The 26,336-nt window shown below is 53.4% G+C and overlaps 1 protein-coding gene across 1 annotated transcript; it reads left to right on the forward strand.

The window, feature by feature from the left end:
* The first annotated feature begins 643 nt into the window (after nucleotides 1-643).
* On the forward strand, nucleotides 644-24,530 carry LOC118079503 (cytochrome P450 26B1). The gene is made up of 6 exons (XM_035103701.2): nucleotides 644-1,752; nucleotides 6,215-6,439; nucleotides 19,504-19,779; nucleotides 20,244-20,399; nucleotides 21,953-22,234; nucleotides 23,320-24,530. Exons 1-6 carry the CDS (start codon nucleotides 1,549-1,551, stop codon nucleotides 23,710-23,712), a joined length of 1,536 nt encoding a protein of 511 aa, XP_034959592.1. The 5' UTR covers nucleotides 644-1,548; the 3' UTR covers nucleotides 23,713-24,530.
* The last annotated feature ends 1,806 nt before the right edge of the window (nucleotides 24,531-26,336 follow it).

Here is a 26,336-nt window from a genome sequence, read left to right on the forward strand (position 1 = left end):
TCGAAATGTAGCAACGGCTCGAGGGAGCTCCGTCCTGTGGCCGGCAGCAGTCCTGAGAGAAACGGTTCCTATTCCTTCGCCTTCTGTCGGCGGCGCTTCGCTAGAGAGACCGTTTCCTTGCCCTCCGCCACTCAAGGGATGGGGGCCACCCGGCGCACCCTCGGTGGTTCGTTGGTGGTTCCTGCCAGGGACGCTCCGGTCTCCCCTCGGGAGCTCGGCCGGCCGACTCTTCTCTCTCGGCGGCAGTAATAGCAGCAGCAGCAGCAGCAGACGGGGAGGGCGGCAGGTTGGGGGGTCCATGTGCTCCGTCGCCGTCTTCTGGCCAAGGGACGGCCCCACTCCGTGGCTGACCGACTCTCGGTGTGCTCTTCTCTCCGCAGGGACGGAGCGCCGACGGCTGGCAGCGGAGGGCGTCCAGCAAGGCTATTCGGCGCGTCTCTCTCTCCCGGCGGGCCCGCGGCCAGAGCTGGCACGCTCCAGCGCCCGGCCTCCTGCCCCCCTCCCGTCGTCGCAGTCGCCCCCGCCTCGAAGGGGAGGGAGGAGGGGCTCCCTCCCCGCCCGCCGGCAGAGTACCGGCCCGCGCCGCCTCTATATAAACACCCGCCGGGGCTGTTCCCCGCAAACTGGCGCGGCGCGAAGCGGCTCCTCCTCCCGACAGAGGCGCAGTGCTGGAAAGTGGTGGCAGCAACAGCAGCAGCAGCAGCAGCGCCGACGCCGTTGCCCTCCCCCCGCCCGCTCGCCCGCTCGCCCGTTCTCCTCCTCCTTCTCCTCCTCCCCCCGAGCCCGGCCCAGCCTAGCCCAGCCCGGCCCCCGGCAGAGGCGCTCAAGAGAGCCGCTCAAGTTGGACGGAGCGACACCCGCAGCCAGCCGCCGCCGGGCGCAACACAGCCGTCCTGCTCCGGAGAGCTCGCTGCGCCTTCGCTTGGGCTTTGGAGACGCGTCTGCTTTTTGCTCAGTTCCTCCGGGCCGGTTTTTTTCCCGCCCTCCTCTTCCTCTTGCTGCTCTGCTTCTCCTCCCCCACCCCCGTTTGAGTCAAACAAACAAACAACAAACAACAACAACCACCCTGCAGTCGTTATTTATATTCCCCCCTCCCCGTTTTTTGGTGCAAAACAAGCAGGAACCCCTTTCCTCGTTATTTGAGAGTTTCTGTGAAGTTTTTTGGGTTTTTTTTGGCGCAAGCCCGCCAGAGTTTGCAGCAGCAGCAGCAGCAGCAGGAAAATTGGGAAGAGTCGCTTTGGGGACGGGAGTTTCTTTGAGGTTCTTTTTGCCCCCTCCTCGCCTTTGATACTCCCCCCTTTTTTGCATTCTTTTATAAGTGGGGAGGAGCTGCTTTTATATCTCTCCCTCCCCTCCCCCCTCCCCAATCTCTCTAAAAGCCACAAATTGCCCAGAGCCGGGGCGCATTCGTTCCCCGGCGCGCCGCTCCGACGACTCTCTCTTTCTCTCTCTCCTTCTTCCCCCGCCAGCCCGGTGCGCGGCTCGGCGGCTGCCTCCCGCGGGGCGCCCCCCACACTCTCCTCAGAGGAAGCAGCGCCACCGGGCAAGATGCTTTTCCAGGGCTTCGACCTGCTCTCGGCGCTGGCCACCGTCGTCGCCTGCCTCGTCTCGGTCACGCTCCTCCTGGCCGTCACGCAGCAGTTGTGGCAGCTCCGCTGGGCCGCCACGCGCGACAAGAGCTGCAAGCTGCCCATCCCCAAGGGCTCTATGGGCTTCCCGCTCGTCGGAGAGACCTTCCACTGGCTCCTGCAGGTAAGCCCGCCTGCGTCGGGGGGCGGGAGAGCGGCGCAGACGCAGCCACGCTCGCCGGAGGGCCTCCTAGCACCGTTCCGCCGGGTGCCCTGGTCGGCCAGCTCCGGGGCAGCTAGGACGCACCATGTGGCTGCTGGAGGCTCCCCGCCGTCGTACAAAATGCGTGGCTTGCACAGTTGCTGCTTGCGACGTGCAAATCCCGCGCGCCCCGATCCCTGGCCCCTTTCCTCGAGAGTAAGTCCTGCGCGCGACAGTCGAGCTTCCCCAGGTCCCAGCCAATCCTTGAGGAGTTTGGAAAAGCGAAAGGTCTCTCCCCACCCCCTTCCATCCGCGCCGCGTGGTTCCGCAGCCTCGGAACGGGCCGGATCCGCTTAATGGTCAGGCGCCCTCCCTCGCAGCCGGGGCTCGAACTGGTGACCTCCCTCCAGCCGAGCGTGGTGCTCGGGCGCTGGGCTTGCCTCGGTCTCCTCCCCGTTTCCAGGAGGGCTCTCTTCAAAAACTTCTCCTAGCTAGCCTATCGAGTGTAGGAAGCCCCGCTCAGGTCCGAAGGCAGGCGCCGGCGTGGCGGGCTGCATTGCCCCTTTAAGGCGCGGGGTCTGTCTGGGGACCCCCTCGAGCCGCCAGGTAAGGACCGGAGGGAGGGGGAGGGCAGGGCTGGTGGTACTGTCTGTCTGTCAGCAGCAGCGCCTCGCTCGGACTCCGGCAGCTCCCTGCCTGGAATCCCGAGAGCCGCCCGGGTGATCTCGAGATTCGTTAAGCAAAGCAGTGGGGGAGCCCCCGGGTCGAGATAATCGGGAGATTAACCCGGGATTAACCTTCTTAAATGCTAAACAACCTCTCGAGGAACGCGATCACTGGTGTGTGTGTGTGTGGGGGGGGGAATCCCGAGTTAAACCAGGAGGGAGATGCAGGGTGGGGAGCAGAGAGAGATGGTAGACGCAGCAAAAGACAACCCCCCTTTCAATGGGAAACCCATCAGCTCCTTGTCTCGCCCCTCTCCGAAATGCACAAACTTTATTACCTGTCCTAGAACCCTAAAACTTTGGGGAGGGGCAGCCCCTTAGGAAAGTATCTCTGTTCAGAGATGCTGCGACATGTCCATGGTTCATGTCTGGTTGCCTTTTCCCGTGGAGGGTGCAGCTCTGGAACACCTCCCGCCGTGATGGGTCCCCCTTCCGCCAGCTGCGGGAAAATCCTATTCTGGGTCCTCCTTTCTAAACTCAGATGTAACAGTATCGCAGACTTAGCATGAGAGACCTCCGTGCATGGAGGGGGCAGAGAGGGGAGCTCCCTGCCAGCAGCGGAAGGGTTAACTGCCCTCACTCAATAGGGCTTTATTTTTAAAAGAAATTTATCAGATTTTTACAGGGGGACCGAGAAAGGGTTCTCCCTTTTCCACAAGGCTCCATCCAAACAGAGTCCAGAGCTAAAAATACAAAAAAAAATTGTATAAATTGGACTCCGGCTCGAAAACTCTCGCCACATAAAGGCGGCCTTTGTACAGTGATGGAAATGTTGTACAAATAACCCTTTATTAATGCCACAAAAAGTACTTTAATTATATTTACGCAGATCAAGAAACAGGGTCACCTGAACATCTGAACTTCACAACTGTGCTTTTGTTTAAAAACACACACGGGCGCACACCCTCCGCCCCCCCACCTGCCCCCAAAGGCTCCGCCACCCTCTTCGCTTAGAGACCCTGCAGCGGCTCAGGGGAGAGACGTAGAGCTGGATTTAAAGGGGCAGATGCCTTTGCACAGTTTCTCCGAAATTTTATAGGGCACGTAAACCCCCTCAAAAGCCTGATGTTGGCATTGGAGGTGGGGGAGGTACGGTAGCAGAGGTGTGTGTGGGATGTGTGAGGGGTGGGGAGAAGGCAGGGGAGGAGTGCTCAGGTCGCCTTTCCTTGCTGTCACGCCCCCTCCCCTGCTAAGGACCGGACCGGCATGTGGGAAAGTTATTAAAAGCCCCAAACTGTCCACTGACTTAGCCAAGGATAATTGCAGTGCATTAAGGCAGTCGGTCCACACCCCGCCCCCGCCCCGAAAAACGCACGATTGAAGAAGCTTTATGGGGTTGGAAGCAAAGGGGAGAGGGGCGGTTGTGGAGTGGGGTGAGGCGGTTCTCTTACCGTTGTTAATTTGGGATAGGGGTCTGCGTAAAAACTGGTGGAATTAAGTAAGCTCAGACGCGTTCTGTGTATTCATTCCACCAGTTGCCTGAATGAAACGAATCCCCCCCCCCAATATTTGGGGGAGGGAAAACTCCTCATGCCCTGGCTCCTTCCCCTTTCAACCCTAAGAGGGCAAGGCAAAGGAGAGGGCAGGATACCCCCCTTCCCACTGACCATTAGCCAGACTCTGGAGGAGCCAGCAGTGCGAACCCTCCCAAGCTATGCGTGAGATCTGCCCCTTGCATCTGACCCACATAAAATCACCTCCAGGGCACACCTGAAGCACGTGATTCCTCCCAAGGAATCTTGGGAACTGTAGTTTCCTCAGGGTGCTGGGAAGGTCCGCTGGGTGCACATCACCTCACAGGTAACTGCATCGTGATTGAAGGGCCTTTGTCAAGGTTCCTAGCGAACCCCAACTCCTCTTTTCAGGGCTTAGGAGGTCAGAATGTGCACCTGAGCATGTGCAGAGAGTCCTTTCCTCGCCACTGAGCCATTGCAATGACCATCTTTCATAGCTTTGGTTGGGACAGGTCCTCCCGGTCAGGCTAGAGCCCCAGAATTAAACACAGCTTATTAGTGCTGATTATTAAGCCATTGCATCATTTGTGTTCCTCACAACCATCCGGATAATGTGGAGACAGCCTTGTGTTCATAGAATGGATGAGGAACGGTGGTCTGTCAGTTGTAGGCCTGTTAGAGCTGTTAGGCAGTGGAAGGGACTCCCCTGGGAGGTGGTGGACTCTCCTTCCTTGGAGGCTTTCCAGCGGAGGCTGGGTGGCCCTCTGTCATGAATGCTTGAGCTGAGATTCCTGCATTGCCGGGGGTTGGACTGGATGACCCTCGGGGTCTCTTCCAACTCTACCACCCTATGCTTCTAGAGAACTGGTGGATGAGAGACGACATTGCAGTATCCCCCCTCCCCCATCCCATCTGCTGGTGCCCTTACTTTTTTTTTGGAAGGGGTGTACATGTTCATTTGTGACATGTAACTTGGCTTACTTCCTGAAGCCATCTATCTGCTCAGGCCTCTGTCTGCAGGAGCTCTGCTGTGCCCACAGGATCTGGAAGATGTTTGTGGGCTTGACCAGGGAAGAGGGCAGGTGAGCTGAGGGAGGGCTGAACTTGGATCTCCTCTGCCCAAGCTCACCGAGCGACAGGGGAGGAGGAGAGCCTCACCAAGGGTTGTGGCCCCAGCCCCAGCCCCCCTCCCCTGCTCTGCTATCTGGGCTCTGCAGGATACATTTCAGCAGGACTGCAGTTCACAGTTTCTTCCCTAGATCAGGACCACCCCCATTTCTCAAGCATTGCCCACTGATAATATTTCCAATGCTTCACCTGTCATTTATTTAGAAACGTTCTGGTTTGGGAATCTGTGAATGGAGGATTCCTTTTCACAGCCTCACCTGCTCTGCTCCCCTCTAATGTCAACCCTTAGCATTTACATTGCCAGCCAGTTTTAAAAGACCCTCCACCCCCACCCACTGGTGCGGGGTAGAGATGCAAACACTGTGACTTTGCGGGCTGCAGCTAAAGTGAGGCTCAGGGTCAGTCCTCAGCATCTCCAGGCACTAGGGCTGAGAGAGACCCTCGTCTGAAATCCCAGAGCTGCTGCCAGTCAGTGTAGGTAATAGTGAGCTAGATGGACTAGGTATACAGCAGGTTCTTTTTCCTTTCACCCAAAGTTTAGCAATTTTAAAAGACATGACACTAAAGAAAAAAAGGGCTGTGGAGGGAAAAGGAGAAGGTGGCCCAGAATTCTTAATGCTATGATAATATTCTTATATTCCTGCTTCTTAGCCCCCTGCTCAGGAAGAAGGCTGGGGTATTGACCTTTGTGAACTGAAGAGTCTCTCCCCAATTTTGATTATACCCTGCACATAAATGCTCCTTGAAATTATGGACCCACTCATGCAAGGTGGTTGAAGGAGGGTGCCATGGATTGAATGCCCCCACCCCATGCTTAAACTCCCAAAGGAAGGCAAGGACATGATTTGAGCCAGCCAGAAAGCCACACTCTCTGCACCAGAGCCCTTCTCCCCAATTCGCTCCGTGTGTAATGCAACAAAGAAAAGACACTCTGCATATGTTCAAAGATGCTTTATAATCCCACATATTGTGAGTCTGGGCTGGGCGCTGTGGGGAACTGTGGCTTTGGCAGGCTCACAGAGCTGAGATGAGGGGGGGGGGAGGCAGAGTGCTTTTCAAATATCTGGGGATGGTGATGATAAAAAGTGGGGCGTTTAGATGCCAACTTAGGAGGGTTTTTCCGGTTTCCTCTTTCAGGGCTCCTACTTCCAGTCGTCGCGGAGGGAGAAATATGGGAACGTCTTCAAGACCCACTTGCTGGGCCGCCCCCTGGTCCGGGTGACGGGTGCCGACAACGTCCGCAAGATCCTGATGGGCGAGCACAGCCTGGTCAGCACCGAGTGGCCACGCAGCACACGGATGTTGCTGGGGCCCAACACCGTCGCTAACTCCATCGGGGACATCCACCGGCACAAGAGGAAGGTAAGGGCCGCAGGGACAGCCTGCCTTGAAGGAGCATGTGTATGTGAGAGGGGATAGAAGAGCGGGAAGGGATCAGCCGGGTTCATCCAACTCCCTGCAATGCAGGAATCGCAACTAAATCATCTAGGCGGAGGGCCTTCTCCGTGGTGGCACCCACCCTGTGGAACGCCCTCCCATCAAGGAGATGAGGAACCATACCATTTTTGTACTTTGTTTTTTTATATATGTTGGAAGCCGTCCAGAGGGGCTGGGGCAACCCAGTCAGATGGGTGGGGTACAAATAATAAAATTATTATTGTTATCAGTGCTTTTTCTCTAGAAAAAGTGTACAGTACTCAGGCTGTAACTCACCATGAAGTTGCTACAGTAAGTGCAACACTTTTTGACAACAACAAAAAAGAGGTACCAGTACTGTGTGCCCCTGAGTACCCCCTTAAAATCACTGATTATTATTATTATCCCTTAGCACAGTGGCTCTCAAAGGGTGTGGCAGGAAAGGAGGGCAAGTGTGGCAGGAAGATCCAAGGACAATCAAAGAAGCATTGAAACATTCCAGTGTAGCATTGTGCAGTATAGTATCAAAATAAATTATTTTTATTTGCAGACTATGGATAAGGTATCTTTTCAAAATCAAGCACTGCTAGTTGTTTTCCTCCCCTCCCAAATGTATTTCTTATGAATAATAATTGAAAAATCGGTGTGGCACGAGCAAATTTTTATTCTGAAAGTGTGGCCCCGAGAACTCCCCCCCCCCAGAACGCCTGCCTTAGCGAAGGGAGATTGCAGCTTGAATGTTGGGATGCAGCCAGAGAGATCACTTCCAATCTAAGGTGCCCCGTGACCACAATAAAATAAGGATGTGCTTCCTCTGGAGCAAGTTCAAAACTGAGCTGTGCTGCAAAGCTGCAGTCTCTCTCCCGACCTCAGCCTTACCTGCTAAGAGTTGTAAAGGGAGCCTTTCCCAAGCCAACTAGTAAGTTAAGTTAGCTGTGCTGGCCCATTACAAATAATAATAATAATAATAATAATAATAATAATAATAATAATAATAAATCCAAAGTCCATTTTAGGGCAATGCTCTTGTGGTTTGGAGTTCTCCTGAACTCTTTCTTCTCCTGTCACTGGATGGGAAGCAGAGCTAGGAAAGGAGGCAGCAAAACGGGGTGCTGGCATGGAGCAGGTGCCAAGGCTTCATCTCTCCCCGCAGTCGCTCCGTTTCCCATCTGGCATGAGAAGAGTTCGCTTAACGAAGAGGTTGCCCCAATATGGATTTTGGAAGCAGGAAGTGTTTTCTCAACACAAAGCTTCGGGGTGTGTGTGTGTGTGCAGCATCTGCAAGACAAAGGGCTCAGCAATTCACAGAATTGTAGTTGTGGTAGAGTTGGAAGGGGCCCCAAGGGGTCATCTAGCGCAACCCCCTGCGGTGCAGGAATCGCAGCTGGCTCAGTCATTGGATGGGGTGAGCCCCACCACTTTGAAGCGTCTGAGCATGTGCAGAGTGTGCCCGCCTCTCCGTGCGGGCTAGAGGCCGAACTCCTCCATAGCCACCTGAGGGCTGGTGGGAGTTGTAGTTCAGGGCCCCCTTGGGGAGGGCTACTCTGAGTTCAGTGGGTGTCTGCATCAGAGAAGGAGGGCATTTGGACTGGCGTGGTGAGGCTTATCTGTTGATGTGGGGTGTGAGAGTTGCCCCCCCCCAATAGTAACTGTGGCAGCGATCTCTGTCGGTGGTGGGGTCCCTTTTGCGTGGGCATTTCGAGGAGTGGGGGTGGGTCTCTTCCATCCGACGTCATCTTCTAACGCCCCCCCCCCAATGTCCCTAACGCTTTGCGGGCTGCGGCTTCTGCCACCTCCCCTTTGCCCGCCCCACGTGGGCTTCCTCTCTATCTCCCCCCCCCCCTCCGGTGTCTCAACATTCGACGCGTGGGACGCGGCGGCGGCCTTTGAGGAATTTAAAGGGGCGATGGGACGCCGCCGCCGCCGCCGCTTAGCCACGCGTTGCGGACAAACGCCCGGTGGCTGCCCCGCACCCCCACCTCGGTTTGGCTTCGCTGACTTGACACGGTAGTGGGCGAGGGGGGTGTCGGGCGGCGCATCCACACGTGGCGCCCCCCTCCCCCACGCGCACGGAGAGCCCTCCCCCCCCCCGCCGGTCGCCGTCGAGTAGCTTTGCGCGCGGCCACCGTCCGTTAAGCCACCTTGTGAAGCTTTACTCGCGAGCAAGCAATAGACGCAGGTTCGCGGCGAGCTTCTTCCGCAGCAAAAGGTTGCGAGGCGGCCGCCTGCCGCCGGGTGGCTTCAGTCGCGCTTCTGGCCTTCCAAGGGGTCGGTCTCTCTCGACGACCCTCCCCACACTCTTATGACGGAAAAGCTAGTTTGAAGCGGGTATTTTCGGAGGGGATGACGCGCGCGGGCCCCTGAGCACGTGCAGAGCGCTTTCCCCAGCAAACGCAGGGAAGCGGACCGTGCCTTTGAGACGGGCAGCCGGGCGGGCGTTCCCAGGAAGGGCTGCCTGAGCCCCGGAACCTCTTGCTGGCCGTCACGGGGGCTTTTGCAAGGGTGGTGGGGGGTGGGCTCCGTCGCTCTCCGGCCCGGGGGCTCCGCCGAGGCCCCGTTGAGAAGCAAGCGCCCCGGCCCGCCCCCTCCGCCGACCCCCGCGGCGAGGCTGTCTCGGCTGCCGTCGGGGAGCCGTCCGCGGGCTTAATGGCTTTCGGGTGTCCTCCTGCTGAACGGCGGGCGGCGGCTCCGCCCCTGCCTGCTTCCCTCCGTCGGCGAGGCCGGGAATCTCCCCGCCGGCTCCGGCAGCCCCTGGCAGGCGGCACGTGGGGAAGTTGAACTGTAGTAACCTGGAAGGCGCTGTGGCGCGCCGGCGGCTCCAGCCTTAAAAGGGCGATGCCCCAGGCGGGACCACCGCGCCGCTCGACGGCTCCCGCGTGCTCGCCGCAACTAGAAGAGCACCCTCCCTCTCCATTTAAGCCCCAGAGGCTGCAACTGGCCCAACGTCACTCACTGAGCCTTGTGGCAGAGGCAGGATTTGAACCCTGGTCTCCCAGGTCCTAGTCCGTATTTAATCCCCACAACATCCCTGTAAGGTAGGACGGAAAGTCAGCAATTGGCCCAAGGTCATCCAGTGAGCTTTGTGGCCAAGGGAGGATTGGAGCTCTGGCCTCCCGGGCCCTAGCACAACACTGTAACCACCATGCAACGCTGCCTCTTCCTTGATGTGTCCCAGTGTGGTGCCAGTGTGGTGTAGTGGGAATCTGGGGAACCGGGTTCGCGTCTCCGCTCCTCCACATGCAGCTGCTGGGTGACCTTGGGCTAGTCACACTTCTCTGAAGTCTCTCACCCCCACTCACCTCACAGAGTGTTTGTTGTGGGGGAGGAAGGGAAAGGAGAATGTTAGCCGCTTTGAGACTCCTTCGGGTAGTGATAAAGCGGGATATCAAATCCAAACTCTTCTTCTTCCAACATGCAACTTTGTCAGGTGTTCTTTGCTGCAGAAAAGGGGAAAATAAATGGCAGAAGGTCAGAGCCCGTCAAGGGGCTCAGCCCAAAGGTTCTTTCTGCAGCGCCTCTTTAGGGAGATTGCTTCTGTGTGATTTCAGGAGAGGGGTCCCTTTCAGCCTTGGTGCCAGGGGCCTAACCCTCCAGATGGAACCGTTTCCTTTAGACGAGAGGGCGGGCTGCTGCCTCTCCGGGGCTGCCCTTTAATTATGGCATTTCCAGATTGCCAGGGTCAGGTGAGTTTCCAGGTGTTGGGGGCCTTCCACGCACTGCTGCTCCTGCTACGCCTGCCTGCCTGGCCTTTGAAGGATGTGCTCCCTGCTAGGCAGCGCCCCCGCCCTTCTCAAGCATCTCCTTCCCTGCCCCAGGGCTGATCAGGCTGGTGACTGAGGGGAAGCTCCCTCCCCTCCCTGTACATTCCAAAGGCCAAGCAGGCGATGGCCCCGATCCTGCGGGAGCCCCTCTGAAATAAGAGGTGGGGAGCTCTGTGTGTACAGTACAACAGTACAACCTTCCCTGCTCTGCGTAGCTTCTTGCCCAGAATGCTGTATGCAAAGTACTGTAAGGGGTTTTAGGCAAAAGCGATGCATTGCAGCAATTTATTCGCATTATAGGATTTTGTAGGATTGTAGAGTTGGGAGGTTCATCTAGTCCTGCCCCCTACAATGCAGCCTTAGTCGTTTTCTTTTTGCACAGAGCGTTGTCATCTGCTCACGCGGCACCCTTCCTTTCCCCACCCCTCTCTATCCTCTGCATTCTTCCTCACAACAACCCTGTGAGGTAGGTTAGGCTGAGAGAGCATGGCTGGCCCAAAGCCACCCACTGGACTCTCGCCCAGCCCTCCTTCTATGGGCTCCTCCAGCCCTTTTGATTAGTTGGGATGAGCCCTTGAACCCTAATGGTGCCTTGTGGACTCTCCTTCCTCGGAAGCTTGTAAGCAGAGCTGTGATGGCCACCTGTCCTGTGTGATTTAGCTGAGATTCCTGCATTGCAGGGGGTTGGACTGGATGACCCTCAGGGCACCTTCCAACTCTACAGTTCTATGATAAGACAGAGAGGGGTGTGAGCACAGAAGGGTCTGTCTGTCTGGAATGTGGTACCCTATGGCTGGGTGCTAAGGCAACAACAAACACTTGTCTCCCAGTCCCTCTTGCTTGTGTTCCTTGCATCCTGAATCATCCGCCCTGAACATGTGGCCCTTGAAAAGTTGTTCAGGAGGGCATATGGCCCTCAGGCTGTCTTTGCTCCCCCTCCCCTGTGCCTGGAGTTTACCAATGTTCTCCCAGGTGTAGCACCCCTCCTCTTTTGGATCCCTCCCCGTCCCGTCTCTGTGCAAAGCCTTCTGCTGGTCTTAAGAGCATCTAATGCTCTGGCCCCACCCATTGAGCTGTGAATCCTGCATGGCAGGGGGCTGGACCAGATGACCCTTGGAGGTCCCTTCCAGCTCCACAATTCCATGATTTGGGCATCCCATTCAACACTGGGGCTCAAACTGCGTTCCTGTGCATGGCTTTGGAAAGAAAGAAAGAAAGAAAGAAAGAAAGAAAGAAAGAAAGAAAGAAAGAAAGACCAGCGATTCTGCCTCTCTTGCCTGACTCTTAGGGTGCCAAGCGGCAGCTGGAAAAGCTGTTTTTGGAGAGAGTTTTTTCCTCCTCCTCCTCCTCTCCCCCCACTCCCCGCCCCATCTCCTGGGCCAAGTGCAAGGCCAGGGAGCCCTCTCTTTGTTTTCTGTTCCGCTGGAGCTGGCAGACTCCCGAGACATGTTCTCCTGCTTGCGATCACGGCCCCAGCAGCCAAAAATACCGGCATGTAAGATTTGCAAGGCCACTGAACCATCAATTCGGGTATCCTGTCTTGAGCAGCAGCCAGTGCTGGAGGCCTCGGTGCAAGCGCTGTGTGGATGCGGCTTGGGAGCTGGCCTGTGGGTGAGAAGGAGGACAAAGCGCTTTCAGAGTCTGGGTTCCTCGCTGCTACCGGGAAGCCTGAATCTGTCCTCTGATCGAAGCACATTGCTTGGGGGCTTATGTTTTGAGCACTTGCCCTGTCTGTTCCTTCAGACATATCCAAAAGCTTAGCACAGCCCCCCTTTCCTCGTAAATTTACGGCAGCGGGTTGCCCAGTTCAGAGTGCCTGGGAGCTCTCTAAGCAGGTCCCAGGAATTGTGCTCATTTGATTTGTTTTACTCGTTTTAACGGAGGAGCACATTTGGGCACGCCAGAGAGTGCGCCCCTGGACCTGCTCCCTCCATGGGAAAAAACAAATATGGGTGCTGTTATTATTATTTGTTCCATTTCCATACCGCTTCATATTTTTAAGGAAACGGATCTCAAAGCGATCTACAAGCCGCATCAAAATATCAAATAAGTCATTCCAAAATAATAATAAAAATTGCAGAAGAAGAATCAAATGCAAAATATTCATTCAAAGCAGTATAAAAGAACAGGAAACTAAAGCATTATCTTAATATTTTTTTAAAAGCCAAGGTCAAGTATAGAATATACATTTAATGTAGCAAGAATGATGATCTTTTTATCTTAAAACATTTTGAAATAATAAACATTCCTAAAGGAGAAGACACATTTAAAACAGCGTGACTAGTAAGAGAATAAAAGGCCAGGGTTTGCACACTGAAACTTTCCCACTCATAAAATTTATTTTATCTTTTGCCATGTATACACCTTTTCCCTCCGAGGAACTCAAGGTGGTGTATACCCCCACAACAACCCTGTGAGGTAGGTTAGGCTGAGAGGCAGTGGCTGGCCAAAGGTCACCCACTGAGCTTCATGGCTGAGTGGGGATTTGAACCCTGGTCTCTCCCACGCCCTAGTCCAACACACAAACCACTACACCGCCCTGGTGCTCTTTACTTTGAGAATTGGTGCAGCGTGGCAAGGGGGACAATCCAGAAGTGAGCTGTGATGCTTTCAGGGCTGAGAGGGTGCCCATCTGCAGGCCGTGTGTGCGTCCTCCTGTGTGGCTTTTCCACCAGGGTGTCACTGGTGTGCAACTGAACTGTGGTGCATTATGTGCCGTGTGGCTCAGATGTGCACAGAAAGCGACAAGCCAGCCCACACAAGAAGGCCACTGTGGAGACGGGGGCCTCATCATCCTCTTAATTCTCCAATTTGTCAACATATTTTTGGAAACCTGTTCTGCAAAACAGTAGCCCGGCGGCTTGGCAGCACCATATTGGTGACAAGTGAGATCAGTCCTGTGATCTCCTGAGTTGTGGACAGGAAGCAGGTGCAAATAGGTCTCAAACGCGCATTAGTCTTTTGTGCTGCAGCACTACATCCCTGGCTCAATTTCAGTGTGTTGTCCATTGTGGGCTTTGGGGGATGCTGGAAGCATATCCAGACACCCTTCCAGGGTGCCACCCAGTGGGGCTCCCTTGGAACCTGTAAGCTCTACCCGCTAGTGTTCACAGCCCTGCTGCAGTTCATCCCTTGGATCTCACATCCCAGGATGAAAGAGAGGTGAGTCAAGAGCGCTCGGCCTTGCCATGGGCGGCTGATTTCCTCTTGGCTCCCTCGAAACCTGGATTCACCCCTTCGGCATGCAAACAACTTGGAGGTTGAAGCGAGTTCACTTGTTGTCGGAGGGCAGCATGATCACGTAAACAGGGCTGGTGTTGACTTTCGTTTGATGTTTCCACTTAAGAAAGCTTCCCTCTGCTGCAATTGTATAGAATGGGGCTGAATATTTGCAGGAAGATTGTATCTGGCAACTGCAGCTGGGGATTTGTGTGGTGCCAGTCTCGATCTGAATTTTACTCTCCACCCAAAGGTCACCCGGAGGCCTCCCCTTTCTCCCCCCCCCCGCCACCCCGACCCAGAAAAAAAAGCTAAACAAGAGGGAGGCTCTGAGGTTCCCAGCAAAGACTCATGTGTCGCACATACCTGGAGCGCACTGTACATCCTGCCGCCGAGACACCGGTGCAAGAATGTTCTGCCTAAGGAAAACCATAAAGCTTGAAATATCCTGTTTTCATTCCACTCGGTGGCTCGGTTGGACGTTTAGAGTCGAGATCATTCAGCCCCTCTTCGGAGCAAGCGGCTTCTGGTGTTGGCTGCTGCAAGGGGCCCCAGGAGACTGGCAAGGGTTGCCCCTTTAGCATTGCAGACCACTGTCCTGCAAAAAGCTCCTTTATGCAGTGTACCGTTAAACTGTGGAACTCCCTCCTGCAGGAGGCAGCGATGGCCACCAACTTGGGTGGCGCCAAAAGAGGATTGGACCAATTCATGGAGTACGAATCCTGTTCGCATCTGGTTGGCTACTGTGACAACAGGGTGCTGGACTGGGTGGGCACCTTGGGCCTGATCCTGCAGGGCTCTTCCATTGTCCCAGCCTCCAGAATGTTCCAGTCTGGAAGGCTTCGCACCGATGGTCCCAAGAAAGGGTTTTGGGGTTGCAGATCTAAGTTCACTTCCCAGGGTGCAAAATACAATTGAGGTCAAAGGGATCAATGTCTGATTAAACATACTTAGCAGGATTGCACCATTAATTTATCTTCCACGCCCCCCTTTTATTGTTGGCCGTCTCCCTTTCCAGTGGGGGAGGATTTGGGGCACAGACTTGTTGCACAAATTTGCCTCAGATTTGGGTATGCTGGTGTCGACACATAGATGTCTCTGGACAAAGGAAAGTGGCAAGAGCCTTGCAGGGAACAAGTGCTTTGCAAGGTACCCTGTAAAAATCCTTTTCTGATCTTTATTTTTTTAAAAAGTTTTAATAAAGGGAGTGGCAGGAACTCCAGAGCACAGCAAATTAATTGAAAACAATTAAGACCCAGGATTTGTCCTCCCCCACCCCCAAAGACCACTAGGATCCAAACTCAAATTACAATCGCCCACCAAAAAAATGGGTATTGCCAATACCAAATGACCATGCACCTTGAATTAATGTTAATATGTTTCCTAGGTTAAGTGCATTGAGTTCCTTCTCCTGCATTGCAGGCGGTTGGACTAGATGACCCCAAGAATTCCTTCCAACTCTACAATTCTATGATCTTATGACGCTTGCCATACTTGCGAAATGAATTCTGAAAACATGTGGATCCATTCCAAAGGGTTTTGAACACACACCCATTAAAAAAGAAAGAAAGGAAAAGGCTCGTAGCTGTCAGATGATTAAAATGATGCATTACAATTAGCCTCACCCTTTCCATAGCGGGATTCGTGAGTGCAAGGATTGTGCTGCAGGGCTGAGCGAAAACATTCTGTCACCCCAAGCGCCTCCCCAGAATGATCCCAGAGGCATCTTTAGGATGAGAATTTCAGAAAGCGGGTGGCTGTGTATGAGGAAGGGCCACACCCCAGCATCTTTTCCTTATGTGCTCCTCTCGGATCATGTGGTCTAGCCGCTTGGGCAGTAAAATGTCTTGGGGAAACCATTACGTTCTGCCTCTAAAAGGATCACCGCCATGAGCTGGCCCTGCCGCCCTAGCTGATGTGTAAAAGATGTTGTCGGGAGCATCCAATGGGACTGAAACTCCACCAATGGCAAGAGACCTTTGTCTAGCAGCGTCACTCCAGAAAACTCGGATAGAGTGTCTCCAGCAGGCGTATAAAAATATCACCGGCTCTGTGCAATTTCTGCACTCGGAGACATAATAATTAACAACCGATTCCACAACTTCAAAAGCTCCCAAATTTCAGACATTCCTGCTGAGTGGCTCCAGGGTTGGTTTGGGTTATAGAGTTCAGTGGAGTGTTCCATGTGAAATGTATCTCAGCCCTACCACAACGTGTGTGATGTTACTTGGCTTCCCTTGAGCAAGTCTGGGGCAAGACCACCTCTGTCGTAGTCTCCCAGGTAGCAGGGAAATGTGGGGAGGGAATGAAGCACAGTTTCACAATGTCAAGGGGGGCAAGGTGAGGTGGGGTGGTGGTGGCATAGGAGAACCTCTGTGTGGATCTAAGTGACCAGCTTCCTTGCCAAGTCGATGCGTATTTAATTATGGGTTGCAAGGCTCAGGACGGATAAAAGAAAGTCATTTATTGTGCAGTGCATAGTTAACTTGTGGAACTCGCCTGTGCAGGAGACAGTGACGGCCACTGACTTTGTTGGCTTTAAAAGAGGATTAGACAAATTCATGGAGGAGGAGAGGAGTCTTGATGGGCTCCTAGCTCTGCTTGACCTCGATGCTTCTGAATCTCAGTTGCTGGAAACCACAGGAGGGGAGAGTGTCGCTCTTGTGCTCAGATCCTGCTTGCTGGTTTTCTGCAGGCATCTGGCTGGCCCCTGTGAGCACAGGATGCTGGCCAAGATGGGCCACTGGCCTGATCCAGCAGGCTCTTCTTAGCATTTGCAGGAGACTCCCTTTTGATTGTGGAGAGACCCAGCCAAATATCGCCTTTGTGCCTGCTTTGCATGATAGATAAAGACTCGATTGCTACATGGTGCATACAGTCTGGATCCTTGATTACTTTTGCTAAAGAAAGGCTCCATTTTTTTTAACACCCCCTCCCCTGACTGCTTAGCAATTGCATTGTTCCCCCTCTGCCAATATCTACCTTCAGGCATCACAGGGTGGCCTTGCAGAAGCAGAGAGCATGGCTTGGGCATGTCTCCTAGTTCTTTCATCTCCGCTCCACTGGTCAGGTCTCTGCCTCTGCGATTCCCAGGACACCTGTGCAGTCTAGAAGGCGGCGGATGGCCTGTTGGGGTGGGGGTGCGGGGGGGGGGGGCGGAATAGGAAGAGCTATTCTGCAATTGCTCACTAGAGGGCGCAGGGGTATTAATCTACAAAGGTAAGAGGGGAATGCAGAGAGCCTGTTGGGATTTCCACAGGGGGATGATTTTTCAGAGCCCTCTTGCCTCTCCACATAGGTCTGCTGCCCGAAATCCCAGAGAGGCACTGCTGCCAGTCAGAGTCAGCGATACTGAGCAGGTGGACCCAGTGGTCTGACTCTGTATGCAGTAGCTTCCTCTGACGCAGTGCAGCCCAGACCTCTCATGGGCTTCCGTTTCCCTGTTGAGCTGCCCAGAGGACTTCTGGGCGGTATCTAAATATTGGAAGTAAATAAAAAGAGGAAAGAGAAATGTGGCTGATCTCCTGCACCGGCTTGTGTGGGACCGGGGTGGGTTCTTCGCCTTCCCTCTTGGCAGGCTTCCTTTCCTACAGGGAGACCATAAGAGCCTGCTGGATCAGGCCAATGACCCACCTAGGCTGGCATCTGTTCCTGTCCTCTCTCCACACCTGAAGGCAGCGATGTTTCTGAAAAGCAGTTGCTGGAAAGCACAGCAGGAGGAGAGGGCTCCTGAGCTCTGATCCTGCTTGTGGGACATTTTGTGTCCCTTTTGGAGAAGGTCAAACTCTGGCCTGAGATCCCAGAACAGACTCAGTTTTGCTTTTCGTTTATTTCTAATGCAGGGGAGCTTATGCCTCCCACCAGGACTTTGGGGTAAGATAGACCCCTAAGAGGACAAAATTGGGTGCCCCCCTATATTTATTTTCACATTCACAATCATTCCTTTTGGTACAGTTGCTTTCTTATAGATCTTCTTAGTAGGTACCTGTATAAATACATTATTATTTACTGCCCCCTGGGCTTGGTGTCCCCAGACTGCCCTAAATCTGGTGCTGCCCCCACCCCCCCACCTAGGAACGCAGAGCAAGTCAGGCTTAGCCCTCCTTATGAAGCAGGCATTGTTGGCGCTGAAGCAAAGGCCATTAAAAAACGGGGGGTGTTATTTGACTAAACAAAACCAGAGCAGAAGGCGCCCCGTGCCGTGCCGTGGCAGGGCAGAGCTGCCTCCAAGAAACAGTTCCTTTTCCTGGGCAGATCCCAGTGGCTGAACAGATCTGTGTGCGTGGCTTCAGGGGGGAATTCTCTCTCCCGCACAGCTTGCAAAGCGAGGCTCTTGGAGCAAGGATCTCTCCAGCCCTGCAAGCGGAGAGGTCCTTGCTTCCTTTGCCTTCCCCAATCTCCAACCCCCCACCTCGCAAGCCCTCCTTGACACGAGCCAGATTCCTGGAGACGGCTGCATCGCACAGGGCCGCCTGAGCTTTACCTTGGCGCGTGCTCCCCGCTGCTACTGGAGCTGGGGGGCGGGGAGGGGGGCAGATCATGGCAGTGGCAGCAGCGTCGCACATGTCAGTTAATAAAAAGTAAGCAAACACTCTCCTTCCGCCCAGGATTCCCGCCGAAGGGCGGAGGGAGGGCGAGAGAGGCAACACAGGGCAGAACATAAATATCAGGACTGGAGAGACTGCCGCTTGCAAGAGTGAGGCTATGGGAGCCTTGAAGGAGAACAGAAGAGCCTGCAGGATCAGGCCCATGGCCCATCGAGTCCAGCTTCCTGTTCTCACAAAGGCCAACCCGTTGACCCAAGGGTAAACCCACAAGCAGGATCCAAGCACAAGAGGAACACTCTCCCCTCCTGCGGCTTCCAGCAACTGGTCTTCAGAAGCATTGCTGCCTCCTAACTATGGGGGCAGAGCGTAACTGTCATGCCGAGGAGCCACTGATAGCCTTCATGAGTTTGCCGAATCCTCCTTTAAAGCCATCTTTAGAAGGAGAGGCTGCCGATGGCTCCTAGCCATCCACAGTTGGAGGCAGCAAGGCTTCTGAAGACCATTTGCTGGAATCCATGGGAGGAGAGAATCCTGCTCTTGCGCTCATGTTCTGCTCCCTGGTTTCCCACTGGCATTTAGTTGGCCACTCTGAGAACAGGATGCTGGGCTCGATGGGCCTGGGCTGATCCAGCAGATGCTCTTCTGATGTTCTCATGCAAGTTCCATAGTTTGTGCTGTGTGAAGAAGTATCTTATCTGTCTTTTCTTGGTGTTCAGATATTTGAGTCATCAATGCCATTCCCCCCACTTGGCCAGGAGGGGCAAGGCTGGTCCACGACATTTCTCTGTGCCAGGGCTCTGGTATTCAGAACCAATGTTGCTGCCGCCAACTGTGAAGACAGAACGTTGCCATCATGGCTAGTGACCATCCATAGACCTCTCCTCCATGAATTTCTCTAATACTTTTCCAAAGGCAACCTGTGGGAGAGAGTTCCATAGATTAACTTGGACTTTATTATGTCTCTCCTGAATCTTTCAACTTCATTGGCCATCCATGAGTCCAAGTGTTACGACAGAGGGAGAAAGCATTTTCTCTCTACCCGCATTTCCCATGCTGCGCATAATTTTACGAACTTCTCCAATGTTGCCTCCTACTTGCCTTTGCCCAAACCCTGCAACCTTCCTTTGTAGGGAAGCAGTGATTCTTGCCTGTGCCGAATGGCAGCCAAGGAGCAATGAAGCCATTTCTAGTGTCAGGTGGCCTCTGCCTGCCTGCCTATCTTCTTAGCGCTCAGGATTCAATGCTCATAGAATCATAGAACTGCATAGTTGAAAGGGAACCCCAAGGATCAAGTAATCCACCCCCCCTGCTATGCAGGAATCTCAGCTCAAGCATCCTTGACAGATGGCCATCCATCCAACCTCTGCTTAAAAGCCTCCAAGGAAGGAGAGTCCACCACCTCCCCAGGGTGTCCGTTCCACTGACAAACTGTCAGAAAGCTTTTCCTGGTGTTTTCCTGAAACACCCGTCCCTTCCATTTCAGGTGTTCTCCAAAATCTTCAGCCACGAAGCCCTGGAGAGCTACCTTCCCAAGATCCAGCTGGTGATCCAGGACACCTTGAGGGCATGGAGCAGCAACCCGGATCCCATCAACGTCTACTACGAAGCCCAGCAGCTCACCTTCCGCATGGCCATCCGGGTCTTGCTGGGCTTCCGGATCCCGGAGGAAGACCTCAGCCAGCTCTTTGAGGTCTACCAGCAGTTCATGGAGAACGTCTTCTCCTTGCCTGTGGACCTGCCTTTTAGCGGCTACCGGAAGGTAAGAGACGCCTTGGTTAGGAGAGGTGGCTTGGAAGAAGAACATTTGGGCCTACAGAAGGTGCTGGGTTCGATCCTTGGGATGGAAGTGAGCAGTTAAGCAGGCGATGGGAAGGGGAACAGTCTCTGTGCCCAAGACCCCAGAGAGCAGAGTAGACAGTACGGGAATATACTGACCTCACTGTTGGGTAGTGTTAGAGCATCTTGGAGCATGTCCAAATGGCTCTGATTTTGGAGGGTCGGCTGGGCTGTTTGCCCTCCCTCTCCCTGCAGGTGTGGGGTGCTTCACCTGGCGATGCTGTGATTCCTGCATTGCAGGGGGCTGGAGCAGATGACCTTGGGGTTTGCTATACTTTTGTGATGCTCCAGGAGAGGCGCAGCTGAGAGTGAAAAGAGAGCAGGACGTGGGCTTTGCTCTGTGGAAGCTGCTTTTTCTGGGTTCCAACCTCCTCCTTTTCCCTCCAGGGAATCCGTGCTCGAGAGCTGTTGCAGAAGAGCTTGGAGAAAGCCATCCGGGAAAAGCTGCAGAACACGCAGGGCAAGGACTACTCCGACGCCCTGGACCTCCTGATTGAAAGCGGCAAGGAACACGGCAAGGAGCTCACCATGCAGGAACTGAAGGTAGGCTGAGACTGGGTGGCCGGGAAGAGGCAGCCGAGGTGGCCGCAAGGAGCCCTTGGCTCTTGTTCTCGCACAGGGAGGATGGCAGGATAAACACCGGCCTCTCCTGCAATAAAACAACATGGTCGGGGGAAAGGGCTGTAGTTTAGTGGCAGAGCATCTCCTCAAAGGTATCTCTAGGTAGGGTGGGAGAGAACCTTGCCTTGGACCCTGGAGAGCTGCTGCCAGTCAGCGTAGACAATATTGAGGTCGATGGGATGCAATGGTCTGACTCTGCATCATAAAGCAGCTGCCTATGTTGCTCTGCCTTCCCATAGGAACTTGGCCAACCTTCTCCAGACTGGGGACCTCTAGGTAATTTGGATGCTAAGTCACAACAGCCCCCAGTCAACACCAGCCATGCTCTCATCTGAAGGACCTGGAGGGCAGCAGGCTGAAGGGGGCTGGGCTTCTCTCTCCTATATTACCACTGTGAGAAATGGTTTCTTTAGGAGAGGAAGGCCTGTGCCTTGTCTGGCTTTGCACATCACTTCAGCTCTGGATATGCCCTGGTGTCTGTCACTTACCATCGCTGCTTCTCACCTCCAGGGGGGCTGGGAGGTTGGGGGTCACAGGCACACGAGTGGGTGGGTGGGGTGGAGCTCACCTCAGTCCTGCTCAGTTCAGGGGCTTTTGATGCTGGTGGTCTCATGGCTGCTCTGCTGAACAGCATCAGCCACACACGGCTCAAGTGTTTTTAATTGTTTTTATTTAGGTGATTGTTTCTGGCTGTTTTTTATCGTATTGTTTTATTTCTGATGTGTTTCCTGCTCTGGGTCCCTTTGGGAGGGAGGGCAAGAAATAAATTAAGTCAATCAATCACTTAATCAATCAAAATGTGTAAAATCTGTTGGAACTTTAGGGGAAATTAAAAGGATTCCTTTATTTAAAAAAATGTATACACCCCTTGGCTGCAAAAAGAAAGAAAGAAAGGAAGGAAGGAAGGAAGGAAGGAAGGAAGGAAGGAAGGAAGGAAGGAAGGAAGGAAGGAAGGAAGGAAGCCACCTTAAAGCAGTTTACAAAGAAAACAAAATCATTAAAAACAACTCATTCAACTAAAATGCGCATCCACATTTTACACGTCTGGGGAGCCTTGTCTAAGCAGGCAGCAGAAAGAGTACATGAATTGCCTGCCTGTTCTCAATAGGCAGGGAGTTCCAGAGTTTAGGTGCTGTCACACTGCAAGACTGAGTGCTTCCCAAATGTGTGTTGGGTATTATGTGGGGCCTGTAAGAGTGCCAGTTCCACAGGCTAAAGTGGTCCAGCGGGTACCTATAAGGGGTAAGGCAAACTTTGATAAGGGGAACGAAAGCCCCCCCCATCCCCCCCAGAGGGCAAGCAAGCTGCTTCCCTGGTCCCAAAGCATTCCTATAATGCAGGGGCGCCAGAATGGGGATTTGAACCTGCGACTCCATGGGTCTGACCATGGCGCTCTCTCTCTCTCTCTTTCTCTCTCTCTCTCTCTCTCTCTCTCTCTCTCTCTCTCATAACGCACATCTCTCTTTCCCTTTCAGGACGGCACCCTTGAGCTGATCTTTGCTGCCTACGCCACTACGGCCAGCGCCAGCACCTCCCTGATCATGCAGCTCCTGAAGCACCCCAAGGTGCTGGAGAAGCTCCGGGAGGAGCTGAGGAGCAAAGGCATTCTCCACAACGGGTGCCTCTGCGAGGGCTCCCTCCAGATGGACACCATCAGCAGCCTCTTCTACCTGGACTGCGTCATCAAGGAGGTCCTGCGGCTCTTCACCCCCATCTCCGGAGGGTACCGGACGGTGCTGCAGACCTTCGAGCTGGACGTGAGTACGGGGACCTGCCTTAGAGCCCTCTAGCATCTCTGGCTCGCTGCGTGAGGAAGGGGGCCTGGCAGGAGATCTGCTGCACATGGCATGGGGTTCAGTTTTGTTTAGAGCAGAATGCCTTGCACAATTGTGCCTGCATTTATTTGCTTCCCTGTTGCTTTTCCATAAAAGTTTCCCCAGGCGACACGCCTACCAAAATGGAAAGTCACCAAGTGCACAGCAACTTAAAGAGATCCCTCTAAAGTGATCTGGCCCCTAGCCACAATGGCTGTGCTCTGGCAGGCATGCTTCTGAATGTCTGTTGCTGGAGACCATAGGAGGGGGAGGGGGCTCATGGGGTCAGATCCTGCTTGCATAAGGGGCATCCGGTCTATCTTAAATATGTCATTTAATTGGTGAAACTGGAACCAGTCTGTTAATAAGTCTCTTATCTCATCATAATCTTTTGGTTTATTTGTACCTTTTATTTGCAAAACTAAAAAAAATGTCACCGGGGGGGGGGGGAGGAGAACACGAATGCTAAAACATTCAAAAGAACCAGGCAGAGGGCCTTCTCGGGGTGGCGCCCACCCTGTGGAACGCCCTCCTATCAGATGTCAGGGAAATAAACAACTATCTGACTTTTAGAAGATGGTGCTGACTTTTAAAGCCCTAAATGGCCTCAGCCCAGTATATCTGAAGGAGCGTCTCCATCCCCATCATTCAGTGCGGACGCTGAGGTCCAGCTCCAAGGGCCTTCTGGCGGTTCCCTCCCTGCGAGAAGTAAGGTTACAGGGAAGCAGGCAGAGGGCCTTCTTGGTGGTGGTGCCCACCCTGTGGAACACCCTTCCATCAGATGTCAAGGAAATAAGCAACTATCTGACTTTTAGGAGACATCTGAAGGCAGCCCTGTTTAGAGAAGTTTTTAATGTTTGATGTTTTATTCTGTTTAATATTCTGTTGGGAGCTGCCCAGAGTGGCTGGGGAAACCCAGCCAGATGGGCAGGGTATAAATTATTATTATTATTATTGTTAACCTGTAGTAAACTGAAAACAGATTCAAACTGAATTTAAATTCTCCTCCTCCTCCTCTTCCTCCACAGGGCTTCCAAATCCCCAAAGGCTGGAGTGTCATGTACAGCATCCGGGACACTCACGACACGGCTCCCGTCTTCAAGGATGTGGACGTGTTTGACCCCGACCGCTTTGCCCAGGGCCGCACAGAAGACAAAGACGGCAGGTTCCACTACCTCCCTTTTGGCGGTGGCGTAAGGACCTGTCTGGGCAAGCACCTGGCCAAGCTGTTCCTCAAGGCGCTGGCCATCGAGCTGGCCAGCACCAGCCGCTTTGAGTTGGCCACCAGGACTTTCCCCCGCATCACGCTGGTGCCCGTCGTCCACCCGGTGGACGGGCTCAAGGTCAAGTTTTTCGGACTCGACTCGAACCAGAACGAAATCTTGACAGAGACAGAAGCCATGCTGGGTGCCACTGTGTAAACCGGACCCTCGGTTTGCTTTCTCTTGGTTGGGGAGGTTGAGGGCCCCCAGAATGGAGGAATGGAAAGGAAAAAGCCCAGCCTCCCATGGACGATGGAGACCTCTCACCTGCCACCTCTTGGGCAAAGCCTTCTCCGATGAATATGCCAAAACGACGGTGGCGCATTAGTGCGAGGGGTGGGCAGGCGGGGGACAGGTTGCGGAGAACACCTGGATGGATTCTGTTTTGTTTTGTTTTGTTTTGTTTTAACACTAAACAGAAGGGGATTGTCTTGGCTATAAACAGTATGTAAATGTTAATATATGCACATATATATATATATCTATATCTATAAATATATAAATATAATCCGAAACAGAGGCGTTTTTGTTGCAAGGAGAGGTTCCTCGCTGCTCCTGCTGCTGCTGTCTGCTGCTCTTTCTTGGGGTTAAGGACCCCCTGCTCTTTGCTGCCCCCCCCTGAGGTATGGGTGTCCTGCCCTTCTGTCAGAAGCCTTACCTGACCGGGGTCGGGGTAGCGAGTGACCTCTGGCAGATCCTGACCTTCGAAGCATCAGTGTTAAACTGGTCAGTGACCTGCGACAACATTTGGGAAATATCTTTTTTTTGGTTTTGCTTTCTTTAGAGAGAGTGGCCATGAGGACCCCCCTCAGTGGGGTCTGGCTAAAGTCAGTATTGTGTATTGGTGGGCGGAATACCTTTTTGCGTTGCTGTACCTACCCTATGCCTCCAGGAGATACCAGGATGCCAGCTTAAACAGGGTCTGGCGTTGAAACTGCTATGCCATTCGTATTCATGCTTGCAGGGCCTCAACACCACATTGATGCTCAGCTCCTTGTGTGTTGAAGACGCGCATGGGGAAGTTGTCAGAAAAACGGCTGAGGAAGAACATTGATTTCCCCCCTTTTAAATCATCCGGAGGCTTAGGCATGAGTTAGGAGCCCATCTTCAGCAGAGCCTTGGGGACTTGGGAGTCTTTGCAGTTGAGACTCCTTGGCCTGTTCTTCTGGCTGATTTTAAGACACCTGTTTTAAAATCATTGCTGTGGAAATGTAACACTGAAGAACTGGCCTGTGGACTCTCCTGAGAAGAAGCTTCTCTGTGCCTGGGGAGCACCAAAACTCTCCGATCACCAGCCAAATTTCAAAGCCTGTGGCCACCTCCCCTTCTAACTAGGATGACGAGGGTCAGTGACAAATGTCAAGAATGGGGTTCAGGAGCAAAATACGGTTTTCTGGAGCTGATGCTCTGCCGCCCATGTTGAAATCCTCTGTTGGTCCTATCCTGCCATCCACCATCCAACCCAAAGCTATGGTGATCATTGCATCGAACTTCCCTTATGCACAGTTGAGCGTTTAATGTGCTCTTGCGCCCTTAAGCCAAACTGTTGTTACTTTGCAAGAGAGAGAATCCACACACTCTCACACACACCCTGCCATGGGGAAAGCCCCCATCCCTGCTCTCCCCCATCTATTTAAGGAAATTTCTATTTAAGGAAATGGGTTTCCATCCTTTGGGGCCATCCTTTGAATTCAGAACAATGGTTGCCCACATTGTTAGCCATGTTTACCACCAGGTTGTTGTTGCTGTTGTTGCTTTTGAAAAAATAATTACATTATTATGGATCCTTGGACCCAAGTAGTTGCTCTGACGTGTTGAAGGCTCTCGGATCCCGTAACTTCCTCATCAGTTGCGGGACTTCAGAACCGGTCATGTCTGAAAGCAAAGTTCCAAACCTTGGAGAAACAGGGTAAATTCTGGAGGCAGGCGCTTTCTGTGTGTAGCTGAAATAATTTTGAGCAGCCCTCCCTGGTTAGCTGAGGTCAGCCACGAGAGTTCAGGCTGTGGCCAGTTTGCAGGGGAACTCTCAAAGCCCCTGGGACTTGTGGATCGCAGGAAGGAAGGAAGCAAGCAAGGAAGGATTTTTTTTTTTTAATCAAAGCCAATTCAAATGCCAAATCATTAGCTGCCATCTCTTGGGTTGGACTAACCCACCTCATAGGGTTGTTGTAGGGACAAAATGGGGGGAGGAGGAGGGGGCAAGCCATCTAGGCTGCCGGGAACTCCATGGAGGAAAAAGTGGTATATACCTAAATCAGGCATCCCCAAACTTCGGCCCTCCAGATGTTTTGGACTACAATTCCCATCTTCCCCAACCACTGGTCCTGCTACTAGGCATCATGGGAGTTGTAGGGCAAAACATCTGGAGGGCCGCAGTTTGGGGATGCCTGACCTAAGTGTAAGAAATAAATGAAAAAAAGCAAATAACTTCCTTGATGGGCTTAGAGCCCTGGCACTTTCCCCACCCAAAAATTAACCACTGCATGCTGAGGGCCCGACTTGAGCCATCGCTGTCCTTCAGATGTTTGGGGCAAAGCATTTGGGGGGCGCCAGGTCTCGTCTGCTGCTCCCACCCTCTTTTTCACTCCTGGTGAGGCACGAGTCTTAAGATGCACGGGAAAGGATTGCAAACCCCGCTTTAGCTGAGATTCCTGCATTGCAGGGGGTGCACCAGATGACCTTCGGGGGTCCCTTCCAACTCTACCATTCTATGATTCTAAAGATAAATCCACCTTTGCCTTTTGTTTCGGTTCACAAGATCAGCTCTGGCTTCCCTTCTTCCC

The sequence above is a fragment of the Zootoca vivipara genome, chromosome 9 (genome assembly GCF_963506605.1).
Source record: "Zootoca vivipara chromosome 9, rZooViv1.1, whole genome shotgun sequence".
Lineage (NCBI taxonomy): Eukaryota > Metazoa > Chordata > Lepidosauria > Squamata > Lacertidae > Zootoca > Zootoca vivipara.

What these genes read in the sequence shown, in the direction of transcription:
- LOC118079503 (XM_035103701.2), top strand. Translation starts at nt 1,549, where the DNA reads ATGCTTTTCCAGGGCTTCGACCTGCTCTCGGCGCTGGCCACCGTCGTC. An exon ending in TCACCATGCAGGAACTGAAG is followed by an intron (nt 20,400 to 21,952) that starts GTAGGCTGAGAC and finishes TTTCCCTTTCAG; the next exon opens with GACGGCACCCTTGAGCTGAT. An exon ending in TGCAGACCTTCGAGCTGGAC is followed by an intron (nt 22,235 to 23,319) that starts GTGAGTACGGGG and finishes CTTCCTCCACAG; the next exon opens with GGCTTCCAAATCCCCAAAGG.